We start from the raw sequence: 27,929 nt of genomic DNA, 5'->3' as shown, positions 1-27,929 counted from the left end.
TGTGTTCAAGGGTGCGGTATGAGGAGCATGGCTTTATTGTGATATGACTATTCTGACATTTACACAGCTTTGCCAGGTTGATGACCTTACTTTTTCTACTGCATTTATGCAAAAACCTTGGTCACCTCCTTGCCCCCAGCATGTGATTGGACAATAAAGGAGAAGCAGCAGACTGTCAGCAGGTATGCACGTTACCATGCTTATTTAGCTCAGGAGACTGAGCCCCCCCCCTCCCAGTCTGAACGCTGCTGTGCAAAAGCTGTCAAGAGGCAGATATTAAGATTTGGATATGAATTAAATTGTATCTCTAGACATTTCTTTGAGAATGGGAAAGAGTTAAGCAAGCCACGAATGATGCAATTTTCTTTCCTGCAGCCATGGGTTGCAGGAAATAAAATGATTGGATTCCCCCATCAACACAGTTAGTGAAATCCCTCCCGCAGCGCTATTGTGTTCTGCCAGCAGGCAGCCTTCCCTGCCTGTAGAACACAATGATCACTGAGGGCAACTATAGCCACTGGCAGTAATCGCATGCAAAAAAAAATCAGACAGGCTGGTTGTACTGAAGTCTGAGTCTTGTTCTCAGAGCATACACACAGATTAGTTGCAACTGGGCAGATTGTTTGACAATGTATTTAAATGGCAGAATTTCTGTGTGTAATGTGTTTTGATTAAGTGCCCGTTGGCACGAAATACGTCAACACTAACTCTTCGCCCTGTTTTTTGATTGTATGCACATTTTTTGTACTTTGTAATAAACCTTTGGATCTTATGCATGTCGGTGTGCAGTCATCCAACTCTCATCTCTATTGGTTGTACTGCATCGCTCGATGTATCAACTTCAGTACAACCAGCCTGCCCACAGATGGATCGAATCTCGACCGGTCCCTGCAGAACCAGCAGAGATTTGATCCATCTATGGCTGGGTTTAGTCCCTCTGTGGTTTTCTTGCTGTCTGTGTCCCTATTGGAGGGATTCACCCTCGATTTGTAGTGGTGACCATATTCTTCAAGAAAGAAAGTGAGGGAAAACACCACATTTTAGAGTTGTCCCTAGAACAATAGGTGAAGGGAAATCTTCCAAAGGAGACACCTGTTCCAGGGACAACTGTAAAAGAGGGGAATTCCCTTCACTTTTGGAGATGTCCTATAAACTTCCTGTTCCGTCTCTAGGATGGGAAGTGAAGGGAAAATTCCCCTATGGTAAACAGACAAGAAAATAAACTGGCATGGGTGTTAATCTTTTCTACTCTATCCAAAACTACAAAAAAAGTTTTGACTATACATACTCTTTAAAAAAAAACAACATGTATTCATTTATTTTATGATTAAAGAACAAAAAACTCTGCACTGATAAACACAAAAACCCACCCACAATGTGTAAAAATGTGATATAAATCACTACAAGTCATTTGTGTTTTTATATTCAAAATAATATTCATTTTGAATATAAAAAAGGACCTTTTTGGGGACCTTTTTTAAACAAATTGCATGTGGTTTTTTGAATATTTAAAGGGATATTACCTATGATTGTGAACAGGGAGGATACATATATGGTTTTAGACATTTATTTTATATACCTTCATTAAAACCTGAAAACCAAAACACCAAGTCAAGTTTTGCATGAAAAAAGAATGATTTATTACAATATCTTATGGAAAACATTAGAGAAAATAGTAATCTATTTTGTCCCAAAACAAACATTACCACTTTTTAACATAATGTACAGATGGCATTGAAATAAATTACTATTCAAAATAAACAAAAGCATTGAATAATGATGATTTTTTTTATCTTATCCATAAAATGGTACAGCTCAGGGTGTGAAAAAAAAGTATTCAAGTTTAAACAGAAGAATTATTCAATTGACTGTCATACAATTAAGTTGCATTTGTGAGGCATGCAATCGGAATGACCTGGTGGATATTTTGTTTTGTAAATCAAATTCAGCAGCAAGACAATAAAACTCTATAAATTCTGCAATACATAGCATTGCAAGTCCTCTTGAACTGAATGGTGTCAAGAGGCACAATCATTTCAGCACAGAGCACACTTAAAGGGGCGTTCCACTTAGGAAAAAAAAAATATATGAAATTCGCTCCAGATAATTCAGAATTTAATGGTTACTAACATAGGGGTATTTTCACATCCCGAAGCTCCCAATAAATAGAAAAAAAAAAAAAAAGCTACAGTCCCAAAATTCAACTGGGAGTCTGCACGACAGTGCTGTAGCCTATCCAGTACAACTCAAGTACTGTTGCAACAAAGCGGAGATAGGTGGCAAAGGCTTTGTATTACTCAACCGATAAATCAGAATTATCTGGAGGTGGTTTTAATCTTTTATGGAATATCCCTTTAATTTAAAAAAATTTAAAGAAGAACTTCCCTAGGCTGATATCAGTGGGGTGGGATAAGGAGAAAACAGCCCTTAAAAAAAAACCCCCACGCATATGCTGCCAGTCTATTGATCTACCAAACTTAAAATGCTGACCTTTGGACTTCCAGAATATCTAAACTGCACTTTGTTTGGCTACATGATGGAAAATATTCCATAATCTGTCAGAGGAGTGACACCTAGTGGAGCAAAAAGGGAAATACAGCTTGAAGGTAATATAGTTTTAAAATCAATAGGAGGGCATGAAGGGGAGGGTTCTTTTTAAGCTACAACCACATCATCTAACCCAACCAATATCTTGTACTTCAAGGAGTTGTCCTTTAAATTTTTTCATTCACTATTTTTCTATTTTTCACAATACTATTTGAACAACAAATATAATAATTTTCTAAAAGGCAATATACAGAGTACCATTAAGCACAAGCAGATTTTATCCTCATGCACTATGCACATAAACATTTATTTTATCTTTTACACAAAACGCTCCCACAAAATTGTTAATTTCTCACTGCTGTGCAATAACAAAAATACCACATTCTCATAAAGCATTCTATAAGCAGAGGAAAGCAATATCACATCATTCCATTTTATTTTTTACATTAACCTCGAATTTTCAAGTACCCAGGATGAAAATATACTCATAATAGGGCATATTTATAAAAAAAAAAAAAAAAAAAAAAAAAAGGAAGGAAACATGTAGGTGATACCCATAGCAACCACAATTTTATTCTTCTAACTGGCACTAGAAAAATGACGGTGATTATGATTGGTTAGTATTGGCAACACCTGCTAGATTCTCTACCTCCACGCCCCCGAGGAGCCTTGTGTATGAGAAGTGATAGGTGACTGTGTTGCCTATCACAACCAAGCAGGTTCTTCTATTACTTTTATAACCTGCCCTTAAAAATGGAAGGCTAAATATAGATTGCTATGGGCAACAGACATGTTAGGCCTGGTGGGTCAATTATTTAAAGACAAAATGATACTAAACAATCATCCTATGAAATACATCTAGTGTCTTTGTAGTATTAGTGCAATCAAAATGAGTGGTAAAAAAGAAGGAAAATTCAATCAATATCAACAGAATATCTTGTTTTAAGGCATCTTAGATGCACAAAGATAAATAGGTGGGTATCTAATAGAGAAGTGACAAACTGCAGCTGTAAGAAGTACAGAGACTTAAAGTGATAGTAAAGGCTCATTTTTTTTTTTTTAAATAACAAACGTGATACTTACCTCCTCTGTGTAGTGGTTTTGTACAGAGCAGCCTGGATCCTCCTCTTCTCGGGTCCCTCTTTGCTGTTCCTAGCCCCTCCCTCCTTTGAGTGCCCCATAGCCAGCAGTTTGCTACTGGAGGCACCCAAGCCGAGTCAGAGCTCAGTGTATCCATTCAGACACGAAGCCCTGGCCCCTCCCCCCCGATTAGCTGACTAACTTTAATTGACAGCTGTCGGAGCCAATGGCACAATTAGGGGGAGTGTCCTGGATGGCTGAGGGGATCGTGGACATCGCTGAAGAGAGAAGGGGCCCAGGTAGGTAATTAAGGGGAGGCTGCTACACACAGAAGGTTTTTTATCTTAATGCATTAAGATAAAAAACATTCTGCCTTTACAACTCCTTTAAGTCATTAGGTCAGAAACATCAGTTGTATGTTTAAAGTGCATCTGAGGCCTGAACTTTGTGGAGGCAGCCATACTGCAAATTCAAATCACACTGCCTTTGCACTATGTAGCAGTTGTCAGTGCAATCTTAATGACACCCCAAATGCAGGTCATAAACGCAGTGCGTTTGCCCTCATCGGATTACATGGTGAAAAAGTACAATATGAACTGGTTGCACTGCGGTTCAAAAATTGCCGCATGCACAACTTTGGTGCGATTTGAGCCCATTGAAAATGAATAGGCTCAAATCACACCGCACTGAATCGCATGTGGATTGAACAGGAATGCGGTGCGGTTCCTGTGCGATTCACATGCGGTTCATTGTATGAACCAAGGCTAAACTATTTTCTTGTAGAATGGTTTGAACCTCTGTAGTTTTCACTGCTGATTTTCTTCCTTCTGGGGAAATTTCTCCTCGCTTCCCGTCTAGACGACAGGTGTCAGACGAAGCAGTTAGAGGTAATGTTTCATAGTGGGACAAAATCAACACCTGGCTGCAGCTGGCTTTCAATAACTAATCTAAGGCTCCTTTCACTCTAGCAACAGTGTTTACCACGTTCCCTCTCAAAAAGTGATTTGTGGTGCACCTTCTTTCAGAGGACAGTGAAAGGAGGTTTGCAAGTGTTTTTTGTTTTTACCAAATGCGAATTTGGCATTGTGGGAGTTTGACAGGTGGTGCTGCCTGTCGATTAATGAAGAACTCCAGCTTTTTACATAATTTATATAGATCATTTGGGCCAAGCTGTGACCCAAACAAACTATGCCCCTCACTAACCTGTGAGACCACTGGATGTGCAGTATAAAGTGTATGTAGCTGCGAATACATACAACATACCGCACTGTATTCCGGGTGCGAGCGGAGACTTCCTGTCTCATACCTGGAACACAGTAGAGTCTATCACAGCGGCGCTCAGCCATCCAAAGAAAGCGATGTATTCTATGAATGAATAGAAAGCTTCCTCTGAATGGCTGAGTCAGTGGTGTGACTTCATCAGCCCTTGTGACTCAAGCCATTCAGAGGAAGCTTTTTATTCATTGATAGAATACATCGCTCCCTCTGAACAGCTGAGCACCGCTGTTGTAGACTCTCCTGTGTTCCAGCTATGAGACAAAGGGGTTGATTTACTAAAGGCAACAAACTATGTAAATTGTGTTAGGGGGGGCACAGTGGTGTAGTGGGTAGCACTCTCGCCTAGCAGTAAAACATGGGTTGCTGGTTCGAATCCCAACCACGACACTACCTGCCTGGAGTTTACATGTTCTCCCTGTGCCTGTGTGGGTTTCCTCCCACACTCCAAAGACCTGCTGGTAGGTTAATTGGCTTCTGTCCAAATTTGGCCCTGGTATAAGGGTGTGAGTTGGAGACCTTGGATTGTGGGCTCCTTGAGAGTAGGGGACCGATGTGAGTGTGCGATGTATGTGTGGAGCACTGCGTAAATTGACGGCGCTATAGGAGTACCTTAAATAAATAATAATAATAGACACAATGTACAGGGACAATTGTAGACAGGCACCCACACTCATTTAGGATGGACTGGTGTCTTTATTCAACCTTACCAGCTATGTAACTATGTGTGAAAAGCTGGAGTTCTTCTTTAAAATTGCCACACCTCGATGCAAAGCATCGCCGCCAAGGCAATGTGTACTCACTCACCCAAGTGGCACAATGTTGTCTAGAAAATGAGAGGTCATGAGACAGTAAAAATAAGGACCAACTGCCCCCTGGCTGCCTGTTTGAAAGGATAGATGTGTGTAACCAATCATAACAGGCAATCCGAAAACTCTTTTCTAGCTATCTCCGTTTAGGCTGTTGAAAGCCAGCCTTTGATCAATTACAAGTGTTTTGCCACACTATTTCTTACTGCACTGGAACACATTTACTAAGGCTTTAAAAGGCAATAATCAATCAGATTCCCCAGTATAGGAAAATAAAAAATATGAAAATAGATCTAGCTGGTCACTAAGGACAAACTGTTCCGAGCACGATATTAAACTGTCCCTTTATAATGATTAACCCTTTTACAGAATGGCGGGGCATCCGCCGTGTTCGGCCAACCGATGCAATTTAACACAGAACTGGGCTTCACAGGCTGAAAGTGAAACCTATATCGCTGTCGCTGCTTCATAGCTGGGAATTACTGAGGCTGAAAAATACAATCTTGTGATTTGCTCTTTGGCTGGTTTCCACTGACTAAACACAATGCACAGTAATTATAGTTTCAAGTTTATTTGAGATGAGCCACTGAAGCGTGGTGTAACACACATTACAAAGGGGGACAGGGAGAATTCCTCACTTCACACACTAGTCACATTCAGCTGCACAATATGGAATCCGCACACATCATTCCAACCAGTGTGACCACTATAATCAAGAATTGGACTTTGTAATGAGGCATCAGCATTACTTTGGCCTCTTGAAGTCTCCCCATATGAACCAAAAAACATTTAGTGTTGAAGTGTTATGTAGTAGATGTTCCCATTCTGACACAGTATGCTAGTCATCAGTTCGGAGTCTATTGTGTTTTTTTTGTTATAATTACATCATTGTTCTCTGTGGTCTGTTACCATGTGATAACAGTCTCTCTATGCACTGTTATTCATGCAATTCCATTTCTGCTAAATACTAAGCCTGTGCTTTGCCCATTATTACCCTCCTCCCTAGCAGTGTATAGGTGAATTTTTTTTAGCCCCCCCCCCCCCTACATTTCAGGAGAAGAGAGAAGAGAAGGGAAAAGAAAAGAGAAAAGGAGAATAAGCTCTGTGTAAGCTCCGGGGTTCCCATCCCTATGTAACAACACTGAGCCAGTGATGTGGCATAGAGTTAAATCACAGGCTCCTATACACCCAGAAATACCAGCTATTTTCTTCTTCACTACCAGCAGGTGAATGGAGCGGGCATACCAGGGGACGGGCAGTAAGGACAAATTCCACTGTGTCCTTTTTATTTATTTTTATAAAATCGGTGCCCCAGCTTTCTTTTCAGAATCTTGCTGCAATACTCACCTCATCTCCAGCACTGTCACCCAGACTCACCTGCTCCATGGTCCAGCACCAGTCCTCTTTTGGGTTGAATGACGCCTGCCGGTACAGAGTGCCTAAGGCCTGCTCATTGTGGGTGATCACCATGGAACCCTTCATTCACAGTACATTGATACAAGGAATGGTGTTGACGCTGTCACATCAGCCCTCTGCATCATTAAGGACTGCTCAGTGCCAGAGAAGGAAGAAAGAGGACCAGAACCGCTGTCCATACATGACCAGCCTAAAGACTTTGGTCTAAAAAATTGGTGTGGAGGGGAGGACTGAGGGGTGCTGGAAGCAGAAATTGGCTTCAAAGCAAAACTTGCTCTGCATGAATAAAAACACATTATGATTTAAGGCAGCCTTTTTAAACAAGGGTGTCCAGGCACCCTGGGGTGCCTTGAGGTTTTTTCAGGGGTGCCTTGTCAAAATGCCTAGAAATTGCCCAAAAATTGTATAAAAGCCAGCATGTGGATGAAGGCTGCCTTTTAGTTACACAAAGTCAAAGGTTTTCTTTGTGCACCATAACAGCCTTCTAGCTGCCGGCCTCCTAATGGCCAATGGCATTATCAGTTGATAAGGAGGATGTCAGTTGCCTGCAAATCATCCTTTTTTGACCCTCCCCTGTCCCTCTCCATCAGTGGTGGGGTCCTAACGTCATAACGGAGCGATGGAGAAACATTGGAATACTAGTCAGTACCAATCTGGAAAAGTGTATCTGCTTTGTAAGAATGATCCACCTCTAACGTTGGATGTCCTACTTGGACTTGTGGATGTTGCTGCATTATGTAAAACCATTAGAATAGTTTTTACATTTTAGAATGGGGTGCATCAAGACTGTCCATAATTTTTAAAGGGTGCCTCAAGATTGTCCATAAATTTTAAAGGGTGCCTTGACTGAAAAAAAGTTGAGAAACACTGATTTAGGGTAATTCAATTTGTAGTATTACACGGACTGTTAGGTCTAATTGTAATTGAGCAGGTGCACAGCTAATTGTTGGTAAAGCAAGGCTTTATAGTTTTTCTTTTATGTCTACTGAGAATATTACTAGAAAGGGCATGGCAGCTTGGTGACACATAATATAAGGGAAGGTAGGAGAATCTTTGCAAATGGACAGGATCGTACAGCAATATCTTAAGATACAATAGGGAAATCACTATTCAGGCCATGAATTCAAATAGATATTTGGGTTATCCGGATGGTTGTATGCATGGCCCATGGATAAATCATTAAAATAAATTGAATAAAAAAAATTAAATAAAGGCAGCTTACTGCATTAGAAACTCTAAACAAAGAATGAATTGCTAAGAGTAAAAACGTCTTCAAATGGCATTCAAAGGAACATGATAAGATGTCAATGATTTAGCAATTCTATGACCTGGCATTCATTTAATGTAAAGCTCCAGAAAATACAATTTTGAGTTAATTTGGCCTGAAGTTCCATTTGCTGGATGTCAACAGATTTCAACAGCATCTCTGGAACCAGAAGATTTGGGTGTTGATGGGTAGAAATAAATGTTTAGAAGTGCATGAGATTAATATGCGAAACATTTAAGTCACGCTGCTCTCTATATCAGGAAATGACTGTTAGGTAAATATTAGAAACACACTAATAAAGAATGAAAAGTTTTGGCTGGAGCTAGGTATCAACTCTTAGAGCACGTCCCTTGATCTTCCTGGTGTGACCAGCTTTTTATTACAAGGGGGGCTCCTCCTCCCTACAGTATTATACTTTTATCTTATGGGGAGAAGGAATGTATAACGAGGAGTAGTAGACTACCTTTCCTCTTCCAAGAAAACATGAAAGGGTCCAGTCCATTCAAAAACTGATTATTCAAGTATACTGTAGGTGGATTTTGGTGGGCTGTCTAGTTAAGTTCTTATGAGAGATCACTCCACCACAATCCCCATGTCTGCCCCCTACTAACCAAAGTTTTAAGCCAGCCATAGACTGATCAAAATTCGGCTGGTTCAGCAGGAAATGGCTGAATTTCAACCCTACTGTGGGCAGGGTGATTGTACTGCAGCCGATCCATTGATCAACTTCAATACAGCCAGCCTGTTGGCTTTTTTTCGCCCTATCACTGCCGGTAGCTATAGCCTGCTGCAGTGATCATTGTATTCTGCTGGTGGCTCTTAAGGTGGTGTTAAAGCTTTGTGAATAGAGCATCTGATGTTTAAACTCCATAACAAATACTGAAATGTTGGGCAGACTGATATTTTAAGACAGCTCAACTTGATATAGACAGCAGATAAGGATGGAAAACCACCAACCACTAACAAAAACTCACCGATGACAGCAAACACCAAATGAATTAGTATAGAACTTTGTTTTGTGTGTTAGTAGGGAATAATATCAAAAGTAGAATTATATTCATGATTTTACATTTATAAAGTATAATTTGCTTCTTATTCATACTTAAAGATATATTTTACACATATACAGAAAATAAATATCTACTATATATAAAAAAAAACAAATATACAAATAAGAGAAAAAAAATAAGATTTGTGCACATTGCAAAAGAACAGTGTTCATTTAAATAATAAAAAAATAAACGTAGAATTAAAAGTAAAAATAATCAAAAAACAAAAAACACAAGGAATTAAGATGTCCAATTTTTCTACTGATTACTTGAATAAGAGAAACATAAACTCTTCTAAAATGGCAACCATTGCAGGGACCAGCCGAGATTCAAACCATGTATGGGCAGGGTAAATGTACCCAAGTTGACCGCTCGATAAACTAGGGCACAACCAGCCTGTTATATTTTACATGCGATTATTGCTAGCAGCTATTATAGTTATCATTGTGTTCCCCAGGATGGGACGGCTCCCACCGCCCTCTTCCCCGCTGGGAGAACAAAATGGCTGTGCAGGAGGAATTCCCCCATCAACACTGACTGAGTTGATGGGGGAAATCGAGTGATTTTCTTCCCTGCAACCCGTCTTTACAGGAAAGAAAATTCTGTTTATGGCAGGATTGGCTAAACAGAATAAAGCCGATCATCCAAAGAACTTGCCAGTTAGAAAAATAAAACTTGGTCAAGGAGCAACACACAGCCTGCTGACCAGACAATGAAGAATTCTGGTACCATAACTAGTTGTATTTTAAAGTGACTATCAAAACTTGAAATTAGCATGTCCCTGCAAAAGAAACTGTTTCTACCCACCAGATCTGGTGCTTACACCTACAAAGAAAGCTTGCTGAAAGTTTGTTTTACATTCAACACTACCAGGATTGTTAAATGACCTATCCCACCCTGTGGTTTCATCCTCTGACTGCTATGTCACTACATGATACAGTATTGACATTGGGGCCAGGGGGTGAAACCATAGAGGGCAGAAGGGGAGGTGGGATCAAACACTCTCATATGTGTCAAATGTGGAAGATCTTCAGCAAGCTTCCTTCTTTAGTGCAGTAGAGATCGTGGTGGGGGCAACAGGACAGCTCAGCACAAACTGTTTGCTTTGCAAGGAGATAATATTTTCAGTTTTTTATATATATATTTTTTTCATTTTTAATGACTACAAAGTAACTGGATTAAATTTTGTTTTTATTTCCGCCTAGAGTTCAGCTTCAATTACTAAAAAAATTGTAACAAAAAAAAAATATATATATAACTGCTTCTATTTTTTTTTTCTGGGTCTGGTTATCATAGATTGCCATTACTAAAATAAGAGACATTAATAGTGAAGGGTTCTAATAGAGATAGACCACACTTGATTTTAATGGTGCAGTTCAGTAATTTAAAAAAAAAAAAATCAACTGTGTAGCAAAAGCCTTAAAAGCACCTGGTTTGCAAATAGGTAGCGCTACATCTGACAGCCACACAAATGAATTATCCCCATCTTGCTTCCCGGGATGTTGTCCTGCTGAGGAACAACATAGTTTATGCAGAACCAGAACTGGAAAAATTTCAGCTACATCATGGAAGCCGAGTTTTATTCCATGTTCTACTCTGTTAGATTGTCCTAGAGTATAAAGTGCATGGTCCTCTGCTCTGGATATTCAGTACACAAACACTACACCCACACACAAGCCATAGCACACTTCAATTGTTGCACTAACACTATATGGATGCCCTAGGCTGCATTCATGGGGCTACCTTACCCAACACACTACTGAGTCAGTACCTGGTTTAGATGTGCAGTAATCATTTAAAGGACACCCAAACATAAACTACAGTCTTGATCCCTATTAGCGCTCTCATAAGACTTTTCAGGTATGTTCACCATCATTGAAATGACAAAGTAAGAAGAGACAAAGCGGCATTACGGAGAGACCACTAATGGTCAGATCAGAGCACAGCATGCACACTTCTTTCCTGTCTGGGTGCTCAGCAGACATTCCAGTGTTATCTTAAAGGTTGCTCAGTCAGGAAAATTCAGCCAAGCCAACTAAGCCCCAACATAGTGAAATAACCTGGAGTACTTGCTGCAGGGTCGTTACCTGATCCTGAAGTCAAATGGACATAAATCCTGACATGTAATCCTATATTTTTTCTAAAACTTCCCTCCCCGACACAAAAAAAAGGTTTATTGGTCACCAAGTTCCTGAGACTTCTTATTTCTGTTTAGTATACATTCTTATGTGCATAAAATAAAATGCATGCCAAAAATAAAAACCCAAGGAAATCTTGTATAAGCATGTGACTATGTGGCAAGATTTAAATTGCAATTTATTGCACAGGTCCAAGACAGCCCCAATGATAAACCTGTTGGTAATTTTGTGATTGATTATGAAAGTCATTAGGCATATTGTGCAGTGGCGGCCCATCCATTAGGGGCGCCAGAGCGCTGCCCCCTCTATCCACGGCCGCTATTTTTACAGGACACTGCCATTCCCTATTAATGCGTCTGCCCCTTTTCAGGACGCCGGGCACGTGAATTACAGCGGTGGGGGTGTAAGGCTCTAATAGGCTTCAAAATAGGGTGGGCTCGTTGCGCAGAGCATTGCGCCAGGAGCCCACCCAAGTGTTATTGGCTATTGAAACACTGATCCTTAATCCAGCCAATCAGAAGGAGGTCTGAGACCCTTTTTCTGACTGGCCGAAAAGAGAAGAGTCCCAATTGGCTGCCGAGGAGGAGGGAGGAGACAGAAGCTGCCGCAATGCCCATGGAGAGCAGGGGAGGGGAAAGCCGCCGCTGCCACCGACGAGCAAGGGAAGCCGCCGCTGAAGCCTGGGAGAAGCGCTGCCCACCATAGATGGGGTAAGTGCGTCAGACCCACCCGACCGACCGCCGACCGACCAGTGGGGGGGTTACTGTTTGCTGCCCTCTCCAACTGAGCCACCACTGATATTGTTGAAAGATGACTGAGCAACCCAACTAAAAGTATGGCATTCTATAATGCAACACTAAAAAATTTTAAGAACAGGATATACAAATTTCAAAACAGTGCAACACTTTTGAATTAACTGAGCCTCTAAGAAAACCATTACGGGAGCATGGTCCCCAGTTGTCAGGCATAGTCTGTTAGGCCCTTTTGACGTGGGTGCCTCCGCTATGCACAATCCGCTTGCTCAGCGGGGGATCTCTCCGCTGATCCCTGCTGAGCAGGTGGATGACAGGTCTGTGTCCGCTCCGCTATGCAGAGCGGACACAGCCCGCTCTTCTCTATGGGGCAATCAGATAGAAACGGACTGCATGTCCTTTCCATCTGATCTGATACGCCAGATGGATGGAAAATAGGACCACCGTCTGTCTGTTTTTGGCAGACAGGATCGGATTGGATCGGATGGTGGCGGGTGTCAGCAGACATGTGTCCACTGACATCTGCCACTCCACAGAGGACGATCTAATCAGACAGACAGTTGGACCTGATCCGACAACCTGTGTGAAAGGGGCCTTAACGTTCATCTAAATCCAAAAGCAAACATGTAATAGATTGCAGTTGACCAGTCTGCAGATGTAGTGGTTGCATTAGTCTCTGTTTTTCAGGCTATTTTCTCCTTCATTTTCACCTGGTGATCCTGCCAGTATTATACTTCCTGTCCTAGAATAGCAATGCCCAAAAGTTGCAGTGTTGTCACTCTATAGTGTGTTCTCCTTATTTAGACTACGTATACCTTCCCTTCTACTCATTTTATTACATAGAGAGGAGGGGTTTTGTTTTTTGCAGAAAATAGCTTGGAAAGCTGATAACATTGGTTCAGATTTCAATTCAGTACAAATAAAGTACAAGCACATTGGATTTCTATCAGGAACAACAGGTATTTTTCTGTACTGGCAGGAAATGTACTTAGCATATAAAAACAAAACAAATGCAGCCACCACATCAAAGCACCGATAGGCTGCAATGTATTAAACCTTTGTTCTTGGACTTACTGTAGATATACTTTAAGGGTGAACGTGTTGTTAGTGCGTGGTGGCAAAATCTCCTAGCAATGTGGGTGAGGACCAAATCCCAATGGAGCATAGATACTGACTGCACTTTTCACTTTGCTTGGCCTTGATGGCCGTATGAATATCCTACACAGCTACCACAATCAGACTACTGCTGTCCATTGAAATTGCTGTGAGTGTTACTGAAAATTCCTACGCTTACCCAGGAGAGCCTGCATGATGTGATTACAATATATGTTTGTTTAAGGCCTCTTGCACATGGCCATAAATTGCAGCGTCTGAACATACAGAGTAATGTATAGCTCTACTTGTGGCACCTGGGAGCCATGGTTGCAACTTATTTTTGCTATAGGAATGCATTACAGAAAGCACTGTGTGCTCTTATACTCATTGCACACGTTGAGGGTATATTTTTTATATGTAATGTTTTTTTCTGTAATGTATTCCTATGGGAATGCATTACAGAAAGCACTGTGTGCTCTTATACTCATGCACACGTTGAGAGTATATTTTTTATATGTAAAGTTTTTTTATGTAATGTATTCCTATGGGCAAAAATATGCTGCAGCTCCTGGGTGCTACAACTGCAGCCATATTTTACTGTATGCCCAGACGCTGTAAGTGACGGCCATGTGCAAGTGCCCTTTAACAGAGCATAAAATACGGCACAACTTTATCAACTTATAGCACGTTTAACCCATATGACTAAGTCTCATTCAAGCATTAAATGGGGATAATTGATAACACATGAAATAGTATAGGGGTAGATTAATGACCTCTGAGTAATCATAGTACACTGCTACAAGGACCTGAAATGAAGAGATTCTATTATCAAGACAACAAAATAGGCTGCGTGACAAACGCAGGAACAAGTCTTTTTACACTGATTTAATTATTAATGCTGTGGCTGTGCAGAAGCAGGATGCTCCTTAAGCCAAACGCTACTTTGCTATACTGAACAGATCTCTAAAGCATTTACCAAATCATTACAGGAGATACTGGGTGAAAGCAAACAGGCCTCTTCTAAGATCCACATCATGCTAGTGACAAAAAATGTGCCAATAATACCATGCATTTGTCCAATCTAGAAGGCTTACTGAGGTCACAGCAAAGAAACTGGGCATATAACAACCGCTACAACAAAATCACGAAAAAACCCATAGTAACCAATCAATTGTCAGTTGACTGTAGTCAGATCAATGAAAGATGACATGTGGTTGGTTGCTATGTTGTTTATTGTACATATGTCTCTTTTTAAAGAGACACAGCCTCCATTCAGGGTAATTTCTTTGCAAAGAGACCCCCTTGACTAACAAATACTCACCTTGCCAGTCCTCCCCTTCTGTTCCATCCTCTGATGCAGGGGTATGGAAAAGCATGTCATCTCCTCCAATGCCAGGTACTGATGTCTACCAATCAATAGCTAGACCCAAGCAAGGTCACATGACTGAGGGAGGGATGTCACCTCTCCCTCTAGTGTCCGACACAAAGGATTTTAGTTGCATCTGTGATGGGGAAGGAGTGTGCTGGGGGGGGTGCTGGCAAGGTGACCATCCGTGGGTCGGGGGGGGCCTTTGCAAAAACAATGTCAGTGTCTCTTCAATATATTCAACAATTCCAATGCCTTTAAAACAATACACCGAACCTAGAACACATTGTTTTTGTTTGCTAAATACAACCTATTAAAACAGATAAATTGAATGTCGACATACTTGTTTCAGACAATTTTTGGCAAGAGACAGATCATATGATTTGCTTTGTACTTGCTTTAACTAGCCTAGTGTTTAAAGAACTGGAAATAAGTGCAATCAGGATACAGGAAACATATCAGACCTATTAGCATCGAACATTTACAGCATTTAGGTCTTAACGGTATGGCACATTTTAATGAGCAAGGACAAAAGTCTACATTGAAAAAAATTATAAAGTTCAAGTAAAATTGCCTCAATATGGTACAGGAGCTCGTAGACAGTACAAGATTGAGAAAAAAAAAAAAAAAAGTCAACAATCGTTTGCATGACACAGACTTTACGCAATGGTGAGGTCTAGCCTTCCTGCAAGAGAACACAAGCACTCGAAATATTATACCGAAAGCCACACTGATAACATAGGCCATTCATACAAAACAACACAAAATAAAAAAGAAAAAACAAATAAATAAAAAAAACAAAAACAAATATCAGACAATATAAGCCCCATCCTCATCTCTACCAAAGCTGGATTCTGGAGATCGTGAAGATCCAGAGCTGGACTTCTGTAAGTAGTTTCTGACATGGACGGGTTGGTTGGACTCAATTCCTAAAAGAGAACGGTTAGTCCTGATTTGGGGCATTGTAGACTGAAGAGCTGGAGAGGCTTTCTTGTTGCTGCTCACGACCTCTAGATGTCCTGCTGGGTCAATGATGGCATTTATGACTGTAGGATGTGAAAAATACAACTATTAGGAACTTATACATAATGTAAAAATACAACATAGGCTAGCTAGGGCAAATTATAATAGGCTCATTAGCAAGGAAGTGAAATGGGTTTGTGTAAATTGGAGTAATCTACAGGAACCAATTAGATTCGTCTTTCTACCCATCTGATTATTTTAGCCTGAAAAATATTTTGGTTACAACAAACTACAAAAGATAGTGCTATCTTCTTAAAGAAAAACCTGTCTCAAACCTGGGCATTTCCACTTACACTATATTACCAAAAGTATTTGAAGCCTGCCTTTACATGCACATGAACTTTAATGGCATCCCCGTCTTAGTTTGTAGGGTTCAATATTGAGTTGGCCCACTCTTTGCAGCTATAACATCTTCAACTCTTCTGGGAAGGCTGTACACAAAGTTTAGGAGTGTGTCTATGGAAATTCTTGACCCTTGTCTCCAGAATCAGGATACACAAAACATTTGTGAGGTCAGGCACTGATGTGGACAAGAAGGCCTGTCCCGCAGTCTCCGCTCTTATTCATCCAGAAGGTGTTCTATTAGGTTGAGATCAGGACTCTGTGCAGGCCAGTCAAGTTCCTCCACCCCAAACGCACTCATCCATGTCTTTAGGGACCTTGCTTTGTGCATGGCTGTGCAGTCATGTTGGAACAGGAAGGGGCCAACCCTAAACCGTTCCCACAAAGTTAGAAGCATAAAATTGTCCAAAATGTCTTGGTATGCTGACGCCTTAAGAGTTCCCTTCACCGGAACGAAGGAGCCAAGCCCAACCAATGAAAAACAACCCTACACCATATGATCTGGACCAGTGCACAAAGCAAGCTCCATAAAGACATGGAGTTTGGGGTGAAGGAACATGATTGGCCTGCCCAGAGTCCTGACTTCAACCCGATAGAACACCTTTGGGATGAATTAGAGCGGAAACTGCGAGCCAGGCCTTCTCGCCCAACATCAGTGCCTGACCTCACAAATTTGCTTCTGGAAGAATGGTCAAACATTCCCATAGACACACCCCTAAACCTTGTGGACAGCATTCCCAGAAGACTTGAAGCGGTTATAGCTGAAAAGGGTGGGCCAACTCAATATTGAACCCTACGGACTAAAACTAGGATGCCATTAAATTTTACGTGCATGTAAAGGCAGGTGTCCCAATACTTATGGTAATATAGTGTATGATGAAAAGATTCACAAATAGAGGTTACCTTAAAGTGGTTGTAAACCCTTACATATACCCAATGAAGTGATTAGCCCTAGGTTATATACAGATAAAAAAAACCCTCTTACATAAAATGTATGTGCTTATCTGTAACCCTTTCTTCTTTATGGCCATTTAAAGTGGTTGTAAACCCATTACAACCACTTTAACCTACAGGTAAGCTAAGGTTACGGCTTACCTGTAGGTGCAAGAAATATCTCCCAAACCTAAAAGGTTTAGAAGATATTTGCATGCGCCGTAGACATCGGGCTCAGGCGCACTGAGCGTGCCGTTTCTAACAGCGATCATGCCGTTAGTGGCGGCACCAGCGCGCATGTGCGGGAGTGACGTCATCGCGGCTCCGGCCAGTCACAGTGCCTGAGCCACGATACCCGGAAGTCACTCTGGGATAGATGGCGGCGTCGGAGGAGGCGAACGAAGGCCGATGCCGGGGCTTCGATCTCAGGTAAGTAATTCTTCATGACCCCACACTAGTCCTTGAATGTAACAGTCAGCTTTATTAACCAATAGAAAGTTTTGGAAGGTGAATGGTGGCAAAGCTTGATTTACAGGGCAAGTAGAAATGTATCTATTACTAGTAGTAACTCATGATTATGTAGTTTTTTCATCATATGCTCAGTTGCCCGAAATTGTGACATGTTTACTATAAATACAGTAAGTTATAAATGTCTTCAGAGAATGAAAAGTAGATTTGAAAGAAAACTGGAAATCCCAGGTGTTACAGACCCCTCTGAGTGAAGAGGGTTCCTGCTAGTGATATTTGGCACTGCGACATGAACATAAAACACACTTGCTGCCCCATGGTTAAACTATCTTTTTAAGACTTTGGTGTAGTCCACCATGCACATTACAAATCAGTAGGATAAGGAGTTCAGTCATTATCAGCTAAAAGGGTATGAAAGATGGCAAAGCGTCCACAACACTGGAGGGACGTTCTCAGATACTAACCCAAAATAAACCCAGTGTTAGTGGAAACCAATTGGAGTACCTACCTTCCAGTTGCTTTTGGACTCTTCTCAATTCTTTCAAAATAGAGCTGATCTCCTTCAGAGAAAGGAAAAGAAAATGAGGATAACAATTTCAGCAATGTACTCCTGCTATATTTACAGCTGTGTATGCAAAGTGTTTTTAGTACAGTGCAGACAATTATTATATTATACAGGATTTATATAGCGCCAACAGTTTACGTAGTGCTTTGACAGATGAAATTATACAGTATCAGTCATTGTTTAAGCTTTGATTTTAGCCTATACTTTTACAACTTACGCACAGTCAGGGAGCTCCCTTACAATTGTAATAAAATTAAGTTAAAAAAAAAAAAAAGTTAACAAATATTAAAATTGAATAAAATTATTTAAAAAAGTGAAAAAAAAAAAAAAATACAGTAAAGCGTCCCTGCTTATTAATTTAGGCACATAAATAAAAACATGTGCAACCAGGATGCACATTCGTATATAGACGTCAATTGTGTAACACAAGTTCGGTATTACCACATGCACCGGAATAAGAGGAATAATATCAGGGCCATTGTTTATAGTAAACTAATGCGCAGTAAAGGCTTCAAAAGTGTCGCCTATGGACAATATTGGGTATCATAGTTTGTTGCTGCTTTGCGACTTGCACGCAATTTAGAGATTTGACATGTTTGGCATCTACCGTATTTATCGGCGTATAACACGCACTTTTCCCCCCTTAAAATAGGGGGAAATCGTGTGTGCATGTTATACGCCAATATAGGCTGCCACCAAGGGGAAAGAGGGGACGAGCGCTGCCGAAATAGAGCCGGATCTCCTGTGTACTCGGCTCGGGTCGCAGTCACGCTCAGTCCAACCCCCTGGACATCTCCTAGCATTGACGTCCCAGCATTGGACCGGCGTTATGTCCATCATAGGATCCGGGCCAAGGGGCGGGACTGGGCGTGATGCCGAGTACACAAGACATCTGGCTCTATTTCGGCAGCGCTCGTCCCCTCCTTCCCCTTGGCAAGGCTGCAGATGGACACTGATCAAGCTGGAGTGAGGAGCAATACTGCAGATGGGCACTGATCAAGCTGGAGTGAGGAGCAATACTGCAGATTGGCACTGATCAGGCTGCAGATGGGCACTAATGAGGCTGCATTGATGCTCTGACCATTATTTTGCTTTAAAGTGGGTTATTTTTTACAAAAAGTTTTTTTTCCCTCTTAAATTAGGGTGCGTTTTATACGCCGGCGCATGTTATACGCCGATAAATATGGTATTTATTGGACACAAGCTCATGTTTTAGATTAGAAAAAAAGAGGGGGATTTTATTGTGCTTGTGTGCAATAAAATTAGATTTGACTTTTTTTCTTTTAATACAAATATAGGCTTGATACACAGTTGTGCAAATAATATAGTACATAAAAATTTGCAACTACCATCTTTTTATTCTACACATTCTCAGCTCTCAGAAAATATATATTTGAGGATTTGAAAGTAATTTTCTGACCTAAAATGCGTATTTTGTCATGTGTGCCAAAGATAAAACTGCTCCGGTAAAAAAAATTTAAAAAAATTAAAAAAAAGTTAGGATAGGCCACATAAACACTCCAATATGTGCGCTCTAGTGAATCCCTCATTAAAATATTTGGCCTATGACATTAGATACTTGGTTGAAAAGCCAAGCTCAGCCCATCATATTTAGTAGTGCTGGTGGTGGCGTCCTATCGGGAAACCAGACAGCACTGAAGACACAGCATGGGATGAAAATGTCTTTCGATCCAAAGCGAAAAAACTCAATCTTTGTTGGAATTGCTCTTCAAAGTCTGGTTTGCAAACCAAACTTATTTTTGTGCAAATAACATAATGATGACAGATGACATATTGCAGGATTTCTATGAAAGGTACCTTGTTAGATGTTTTAAGGATTGGCACTTCATTTTCAGAATGAATTTTCGCCTCAATATCTTCCCAGCTTTTATCTTTGTTCTTAAATAAAATTCTGTTGTATAAAACAAAATTACATTAATTCCTAAAAAATATAAATAACCAGGCAAGGTAAAAGCAAATTAAAATGTAACCTACTTCATTTTTTCAGTGAGTATCTCTGTGTTTGAGCATATTGTATGTGACAGCTGCGATACAGGATTCAACATCAGGTTGTCAAATATTACCTGAAGGAGATCAGTACATAGTCATTTGTCGAATAAATACAGAAAGTTGATTTAACATTTACAAACATTTCTACATAAAGCACAAATCCATCTTACTGCTAAATATACAATATATTACCAAAAGTATTGGGACGCCAGCCTTTACACGCACATTAACTTTAATGGCATCCCAGTCTTAGTCCGTAGGGTTCAATATTGAGTTGTCCAACCCATTGCAGCTATAACAGCTTAAACTCTTCTGGGAAGGCTGTCCGCAAGGTTGAGGAGTGTGTCTATAGGAATCTTTGACCATTCTTCCAGAAGCGCATTTGTGAGGTCTGGCACTGATGTTGGACGAGAAGGCCTGGCTTGCAGTCCCTGCTCTAATGCATCCCAAAGGTGTTCTATTGGGTTGAGGTCAGGACTCTGTACAGGTCAGTCAAGTTCCTCCACCCCAAACTCGCTCATCCATGTGTTTATGGACCTTTCTTTGTGCAGTGGTGTGCAGTCATGTTGGAAAAGCATGGGGCCATCCCCAAAATGTTCCCACAAAGTTGGGAGCATGAAATTTTCCAAAACGTCTTGGTATGCTGACGCCTTAAGGGTTACCTTCACTGGAACTAGGGGCCAAGCCCAACCCCTGAAAAACAACCCCACACCATAACTCCCCCTCCACCAAATTATTTGGACCAGTGCACAAAGCTACGTACATAAACGCATGGATGAGCGAGTTTAGGGTGGAGGAAATTGACCGGCCTGCACGGAATTCTAACCTCAACCCAACAGAACACCTTTGGGATGAATTAGAGCGGAGATTGTGAACCAGGCCGCCTTGTCCAACATCAGTGCCTGACCTCACAAATGCGCTTCTGGAAGAATGGTCAAACATTCCTATAGACACACTCCTAAACCTTGTGGACAGCCTTCCCAGAAGAGTTGAAGCTGTTATAGCTGTAAAGGGTGGGCAACTCAATATTGAACCCTACGGACTAAGACTGGGATGCCATTAAAGTACATGCACGTGGAAAGGAAGGTGGCCCAATACTTTTGACAATATAGTGTATGCTCCTCCACAGATAAGGTAAAGTTGGGTGAGTGTTGTTGCCCTAGTAAAGGGATGTTTGTTACTGGCAGGATCACCATGTGAAAAAACCTCTAAAAGAAAATGGATGCTGCCACCAGAACTGGTAAGCTGCAATATATAATATTTTTGGTTATTTGGGTTCAGATATATTTTTAAATATACACTAAAGTATAACTAAAAGCAAAACTTTTTTTGGGTTTTTGGTACTGAATAGAGCGGAAAGGGGCCAGAACATCTGAGAGGTTTTTATTGCTCTCTGTGCCCCCATTATGAAGATTAACCCCTGTTTATTTTTTTTTATTTTTTTTATTTTCAGGTACTTATATAGTGCTGTCAATTTACGCAGCACTTTACATATACATTGTACATTCACATCAGTCCCTACCCTCAAGGAGCTTACAATCTAAGGTCCCTAACTCACATTCATACATACTAGGGACAATTTAGACAGGATCCAATTAACCTACTAGCATGTCTTTGGAGTGTGGGAGGAAACCGGAGTACCCGGAGGAAACCCACGCAGGCACAGGGGGAACATGCAAACTCCAGGCAGGTAGTGTCGTGGTTGGGATTCGAACCAGCGACCATTCTTACTGCTAGGTGAGAGTGCTACCCACTACACCACTGTGCTGCCCAATTGTTTACCATTATCAGTGAGAGTCAAAGTGAAGGAAAACCCCAAATCTTGAGCAGTCACTAGAACAGGAATAAAGGGTAAATTTCCCACTGGGAACACTAGTTCTGGTGACAACCAGGGATTCCTCAGCTTTGGAGGGACTCCCACTTCCTGCTGTGGCTATGGGACAGAATGTAAAGGGAAATCTCACTAATGGGACACAGATATATCTATCTATCTATCTATCTATCTATCTATCTATCTATCTATCTATCTATCTATCTACATATACACACACATTGTATTTTTCTTTAATGTAAAACATTTACATTTTAGTCACTGTGATAATATGGTTACATATGGGGTTTTCAGTTACCGGCATCTAACAATGCAATATTTTTATGACACACAGACATACACAAGTCGATGTGTTATAAGCTCACCTCCTCTCGGTTTCTAGCTCTCCTTTTTAAAGGATCTTCCTCTCGACTGTCATTCATGTTCTGATCAAAATCCGATCCTGTGGAGCCTGGTGGGACTTTCTGATAGTTTAGACTTGCCTCTGGGATATGATGCACCAACTTTAAACAAAAAGGAAAGAATAGATGTTCATACACACACTCTTCAAACTTACCACATTTATGCATTAGAGATTGTTAAAAGTGTGAGTGCTTTTTTACTGCACTTACATTGGGTTCCTGTACCCTTTCCCTACCTTTGGAAAGTTTGGTGAGCAAAGTGCTGTCTTGGCGTTGGAATGGAGACTGCTGCTCAAATGATTGGGAGGACTCCAACCCAACAGTATAGATTTTTAAAGAAGTTGTGTAGTACTAAACAGCAGTACAGAAAATATAAGGGTATGGCTTCAAGAGTTGTTTGGGATAGGCAAAGGGGGACAAAAGATTCAAGTGCACTTACACTTTAAAATGTAAACTAGAAAATGTACCTTAGTCACATCAATGAAAGAGGATTTCTAATTGGCTACTTTTTACACCACAGCTTTAACCATTCCCTCATGGAAATGACACTGAAAGTGTAATGCCCCGTACACACGGTCGGACTTTGTTCGGACATTCCGACAACAAAATTCTAGGATTTTTTCCGACGGATGTTGGCTCAAACTTGTCTTGCATACACAAGGTCACACAAAGTTGTCGGAAAATCCGATCGTTTTAAACGCGGTGACGTAAAACATGTACGTCGGGACTATAAACGGGGCAGTGGCCAATAGCTTTCATCTCTTTATTTATTCTGAACATGCGTGGCACTTTGTCCGTCGGATTTGTGTACACACGATCGGAATTTCCGACAACGGATTTTGTTGTCGGAAAATTTTATCTCCTGCTCTCCAACTTTGTGTGTCGGAAAATCCGATGGAAAATGTCCGATGGAGCCCACACACGGTCGGAATTTCCGACAACACGCTCCGATCGGACATTTTCCATCGGAAAATCCGACCGTGTGTACGGGGCATTACTCTGTTCTTCAATCAACTTTCAAGAAGAACAATTCCAGCTTCATAATGAAAATTGTCCAACAGATACTAAATATAATAGCTACTGGAATTATATGAAAGCATTATACATACATATATACATATATATATATATATATATATATATATATATATATATATATATATATATATATATACAAAACAAAGGAGCTGTGCTACCACTAATAACAGTGACTAAATAATATATTGATCCCAGTGATAGAATGTCCATGTAGAAATTCTAGATGAACCAGTGAAGCGGTAAAGGTAGGTGTCCATGTGAATATTCATTGTAACAATCAATATTCACATGGACACCTACCTTTACCGCTTCACTGTTATTAGTGGTAGCGCAGCTCCTTTATTTTGTGATTTGTGTGTATCTCATATTAGAGCTGCTGCTCACTTATTTCATTAATGTATTATTTATTTATTGTGCAAGCACGGAAATGTCCTGTTTTTATACATACATATATGTATAGTTAATAAGGCTATCATTCTCCTAACCAGAGGGATGAGAATAATGGAGGAAAAAGAATAAAAATGAATGGCTTCATTTTAAATATATAGTAAATCACACACACACAAAAAAAAAAAAAAAAAAAGTATAATACACATCATAATTTGGATAAAGATATTTTCAAAGTAAACGCGTAATCCATTCAGATTATACAGTATCTCACAAAAGTACACCCCTCACATTTTTGTAAACATTTTATTCTATTTTTTTATGTGACAACACTGAAGAAATGACACTTTGCTACAATGTAAAGTAGTGAGTGTATAGCTTATATAACAGTGTAAATTTGCTGTCCCCTCAAAATAACTCAACACACAGCCATTATTGTTTAAACCGCTGGCAAAAAAAAAAAAAGTACATCCCCATGTCCAAATTGGGCCCAAAGTGTCAATATTTTGTGTGGCCACCATTATTTTCCAGCACTGCCTTAACCCTCTTAGGGATGAAGTTCACCAGAGCTTCACTCCTCACCCCTCACTGAGTTGGTGGATGTTAGAGACCTTGCGCTCCTCCACCTTCCATTTGAGGCTGCCCCACAGATGCTCAATAGGGTTTAGGTCTGTAGACAAGCTTGGCTAGTCCATCACCTTTACCCTCAACTTCTTTAGCAAGGCAGTGGTCGTCTTGGAGGTGTGTTTGGGTTCATTATGTTGGAATGCTGCCCTGCGGCCCAGTCTCCAGAGGGAGGGGATCATGCTCTGCTACAGTATGTCACAGTACATGTTGGCATTCATGGTTCTCTCAATGAACTGTAGATCCCCAGTGCCGCCAGCACTCATGCAGCCCCAGACCATGATACTCCCACCACCATGCTTGACTGTAGGCAAGACACACTTGTCTTTGTACTCCTCACCTGGTTGCCGCCACACGCTTGACACCAACTGAACCAAATAAGTTTACCTTGGTCTCATCAGACCACAGGGCATGATTCCAGTAATCCATGTCCTTAGTCTGCTTGTCTTCAGCAAACTGTTTGCGCGCTCTCTTGTGCATCATCTTTAGAAGATGCTTCCTTCTGGGACAACAGCCATGCAGACCAATTTGTTGCAGTGTGCAGCGTATGGTCTGAGCATTGACAGGCTGACCCCCACCCCCTCAACCTCTGCAGCAATGTTGGAAGCACTCATACGTCTATTTCCCAAAGATAACCTCTGACTATGATGCTGAGCACGTGCACTCAACTTCTTTGGTCAACCATGGTGAGGCCTGTTCTGAGAGGAACCAGTCCTGTTAAACTGCTGTATGATCTTGGCCACCGTGCTGTAGCTCAGTTTCAGGGTCTTGGCAATCTTCTTATATCCTAGGCCATCTTTTTGTAGAGCAACAATTCTTTTTTTCAGATCCTCAGAGAGTTCTTTGCCATGAGGTGTCATGTTGAACTTCCAGTGACCAGTATAAGAGAGTGAGAGCCATAAGACCAAATTTAACACACCTGCTCTCCATTTACACCTGAGACCTTGTAACACTAACGAGTCACATTACATGGGGAGGGAAAAAGCTAATTGGGCCCAATTTGGACATTTTAACTTAGGGGTGTACTCACTTTTGTTGCCAGCGGTTTAGACATTAATGGCGTGTTGAGTCATTTTGTGGTAAGCAAATTTACACTGTTATACAAGCTGTACACTCACTACTTTACATTGTAGCAAAGTGTAATTTCTTCAGTGTTGTCACATGAAACGATATAATAAAATATTTACAAAAATATGAGGGGTGTGCTCACTTTTGTGAGATACTGTATGTGTTGTGCAAGTACCATCGCCTCCCTTATTCCGAAGATTCTCTTAAAAGCCTTAAGACTGCTCTTAGTTTGCCACTAAAGCCGTGACTTTGGGACTATGTTCTACCCACCTGTGTTAAGCCCGACTTACCAATCACCTTGTTCAATACGAGTGCCCTTAATGAGTAGCAAGGTGCTCTCAGTAAACAGGGGGCTAGCAGGTAGGTGGGCTTCGTACCAAGGAGGCACTTAGGCCCTAAGCTCGGGTGTCACTAGAAAAGTAACCTTATTTGAGGCACTGAAGACGCTCTTTAGAACTTTGATTTCAGTTTGCACGGAGGCGTGGGACTTTAGACCTGAGAGGCTTCCTGTCACAAAGCCCATCAACCAGCTAGCCCCCTGTCTAATGATAGCACCTTACAAGCTAATAAGAGGAATCTCACTGAAAGGGGGGTTGGTGGGCAGGCCTTCTACAGAAGGGTAGAACATAGGTCCAAAATTTAAGGTTTCATGAAAGGAACTAAAAACAATCCCAAGCATGACTCTAAAGAACTGGTTTGGGACAAGGGAGGGAATTTTAGGAACCTTATGATTCCTTCTCTTGCACGCTTTTAAAAAAAAAAAAAAAAAAAAGATATTCTCATAGGATGACAAGATTACATTAAAGTCACCCATGTCATGCCTCTTTCTATCCCAGTACCTGCTCACAGAGGCTATTGTAAGCTCTTCATTGTTTCCTCTCTCATGTCACAGCCTTTCTATCAATCTCTATATAGCAGCCAGGAAGACAGCCATGTGTAAAAATGTATTTGAACCCATTTTTAGTTTTGGATAGAACAGGGAGAGGTTAGAACCTCTTCAGGATTTTTTTTTTTTTGTGATCTGTTTTACCACTAGGCAGATTCGGACTCACTATGTGACCGCTGTTACCAGGACTGAAAATGAGGGAAAATCCAAAGTTTTGAGCAGGCACCAAAACAGGAGGAAAATGAAGGAAACATTTTCCAACAGGGACACTTGTTCTGGTGACCATTGTTTGAGATGGGGCTACCCTTGTTTTTGACAGGTAGCCTCTTATTTCCGGTTAAGAAACTAAATTGATGCAATGGGCACTGGTTATATAGTACCATATACATATACCAATGCAGCCTTTAGGTGATAACCACTGCATGCACAGTCTGCATGACATCAATGAAGTCCTACACTTACATACAATAACTATAGTAGACTTTGTTGTTTACGTTGTTGTATATATTGATATTAGAGTCAGCTATAATGTACATGTGATTTTGACAGTTGATGGACTCATTTAGTGCCTGAAAACCGATTCCTTTCCTATACACACAGGGATTACAGCTGCACACATGCCTGGAGTTATTTTCTGGTCCTTCACAAGGATTTTGGATTCTTCCTTCCATATGCGTTATGGATTTACTTTGATATTATTATACAGCAATTATATAGTGCCAACAGTTTGTGCAGCACTTTACAACATGAGGGCAAACAGTTCAGTTACAATACAATTTAATACAGGAGGAAACGAGTAGGTCCCTCGGATTTCACCTGTATTGAATTGTTTTGCAACTGTACTGTTTACCCTCATGTTGTAAAGCACTGCGCAAACTGTTGGCGTTATATAAATCCTGTATAATGTTAATAATAAATACATATTGGGCATTCTGGAAAGTTATTAAAAAATAACAAGATACTTCTTATGGGATGCACATCCACTTTTCTATATCTATGAAATAATATTTGATTTTCAGAGCATTGTGATATAGCATTCCCTCTTACAGTGTCTTTTATAAATGTTTTTGTGATTTATAGTTCTCATATTGAAGATTGGGACTGTGGTGTTTACAATTTAAATGTATATTCATACAGTCATGGCCAAAAACATTGGCACCCCTGAATTTCTGTCAGATAATGCACCACTACGCCCAGAAAATGTTTGCAATTACAAATGTTTAGGCATTCTCATTTTTATTTCTTTTGTTTGTATTGATTGTATTGGGACACAAAAAAGTGGAAAAACAAAAAGCCAAATCTGAGACATTCCACGCAAAACTCCAAAGGCCTGGGCAAAATTATTGCCACCCTCAATTTAATATTTGGTAGCACACCCCTTGGAAAAAAATAACTGAAATCAATTGCTTCCTGTAACCATCAATGAGTTTCTTACACCTCTCTACTGGAGATTTGGACCACTCTTCTTTCGCCAACTGCTCCAGGTCTCTCAGATTGGAAGGGTTCCTTTTCCCAACTGCAACTGGCCAGTTCAGTACTCTCCAGCGCTTTGTTTTAAA

At 40.7% G+C, this 27,929-nt stretch overlaps 1 protein-coding gene across 4 annotated transcripts in view; it reads right to left on the bottom strand.

Annotated features, from left to right (window-relative positions):
• Positions 1–1,616: 1,616 nt before the first annotated feature.
• CEP170B (centrosomal protein 170B) overlaps positions 1,617–27,929 on the bottom strand; it is a 161,130-nt gene continuing 134,817 nt past the window's right edge. For all 4 annotated transcript variants that reach the window (XM_073610711.1, XM_073610712.1, XM_073610713.1 and 1 more), the window contains 5 exons: positions 22,332–22,469; positions 20,121–20,209; positions 19,944–20,037; positions 18,069–18,120; positions 1,617–15,840 (listed from right to left, as the gene is read on the bottom strand). In XM_073610711.1, the coding sequence (XP_073466812.1) occupies positions 15,605–15,840; positions 18,069–18,120; positions 19,944–20,037; positions 20,121–20,209; positions 22,332–22,469 (609 nt within the window). In that variant the 3' untranslated portion in view covers positions 1,617–15,604. The remainder of the gene's footprint in view (positions 15,841–18,068; positions 18,121–19,943; positions 20,038–20,120; positions 20,210–22,331; positions 22,470–27,929) is intronic.

The sequence above is a fragment of the Aquarana catesbeiana genome, linkage group LG13, assembly GCF_042186555.1.
Source record: "Aquarana catesbeiana isolate 2022-GZ linkage group LG13, ASM4218655v1, whole genome shotgun sequence".
Taxonomy (NCBI): Eukaryota; Metazoa; Chordata; class Amphibia; order Anura; family Ranidae; genus Aquarana; species Aquarana catesbeiana.
Note: the sequence above shows the minus strand (reverse complement) of the source record. Positions and strands in the feature narration are given on the sequence as shown.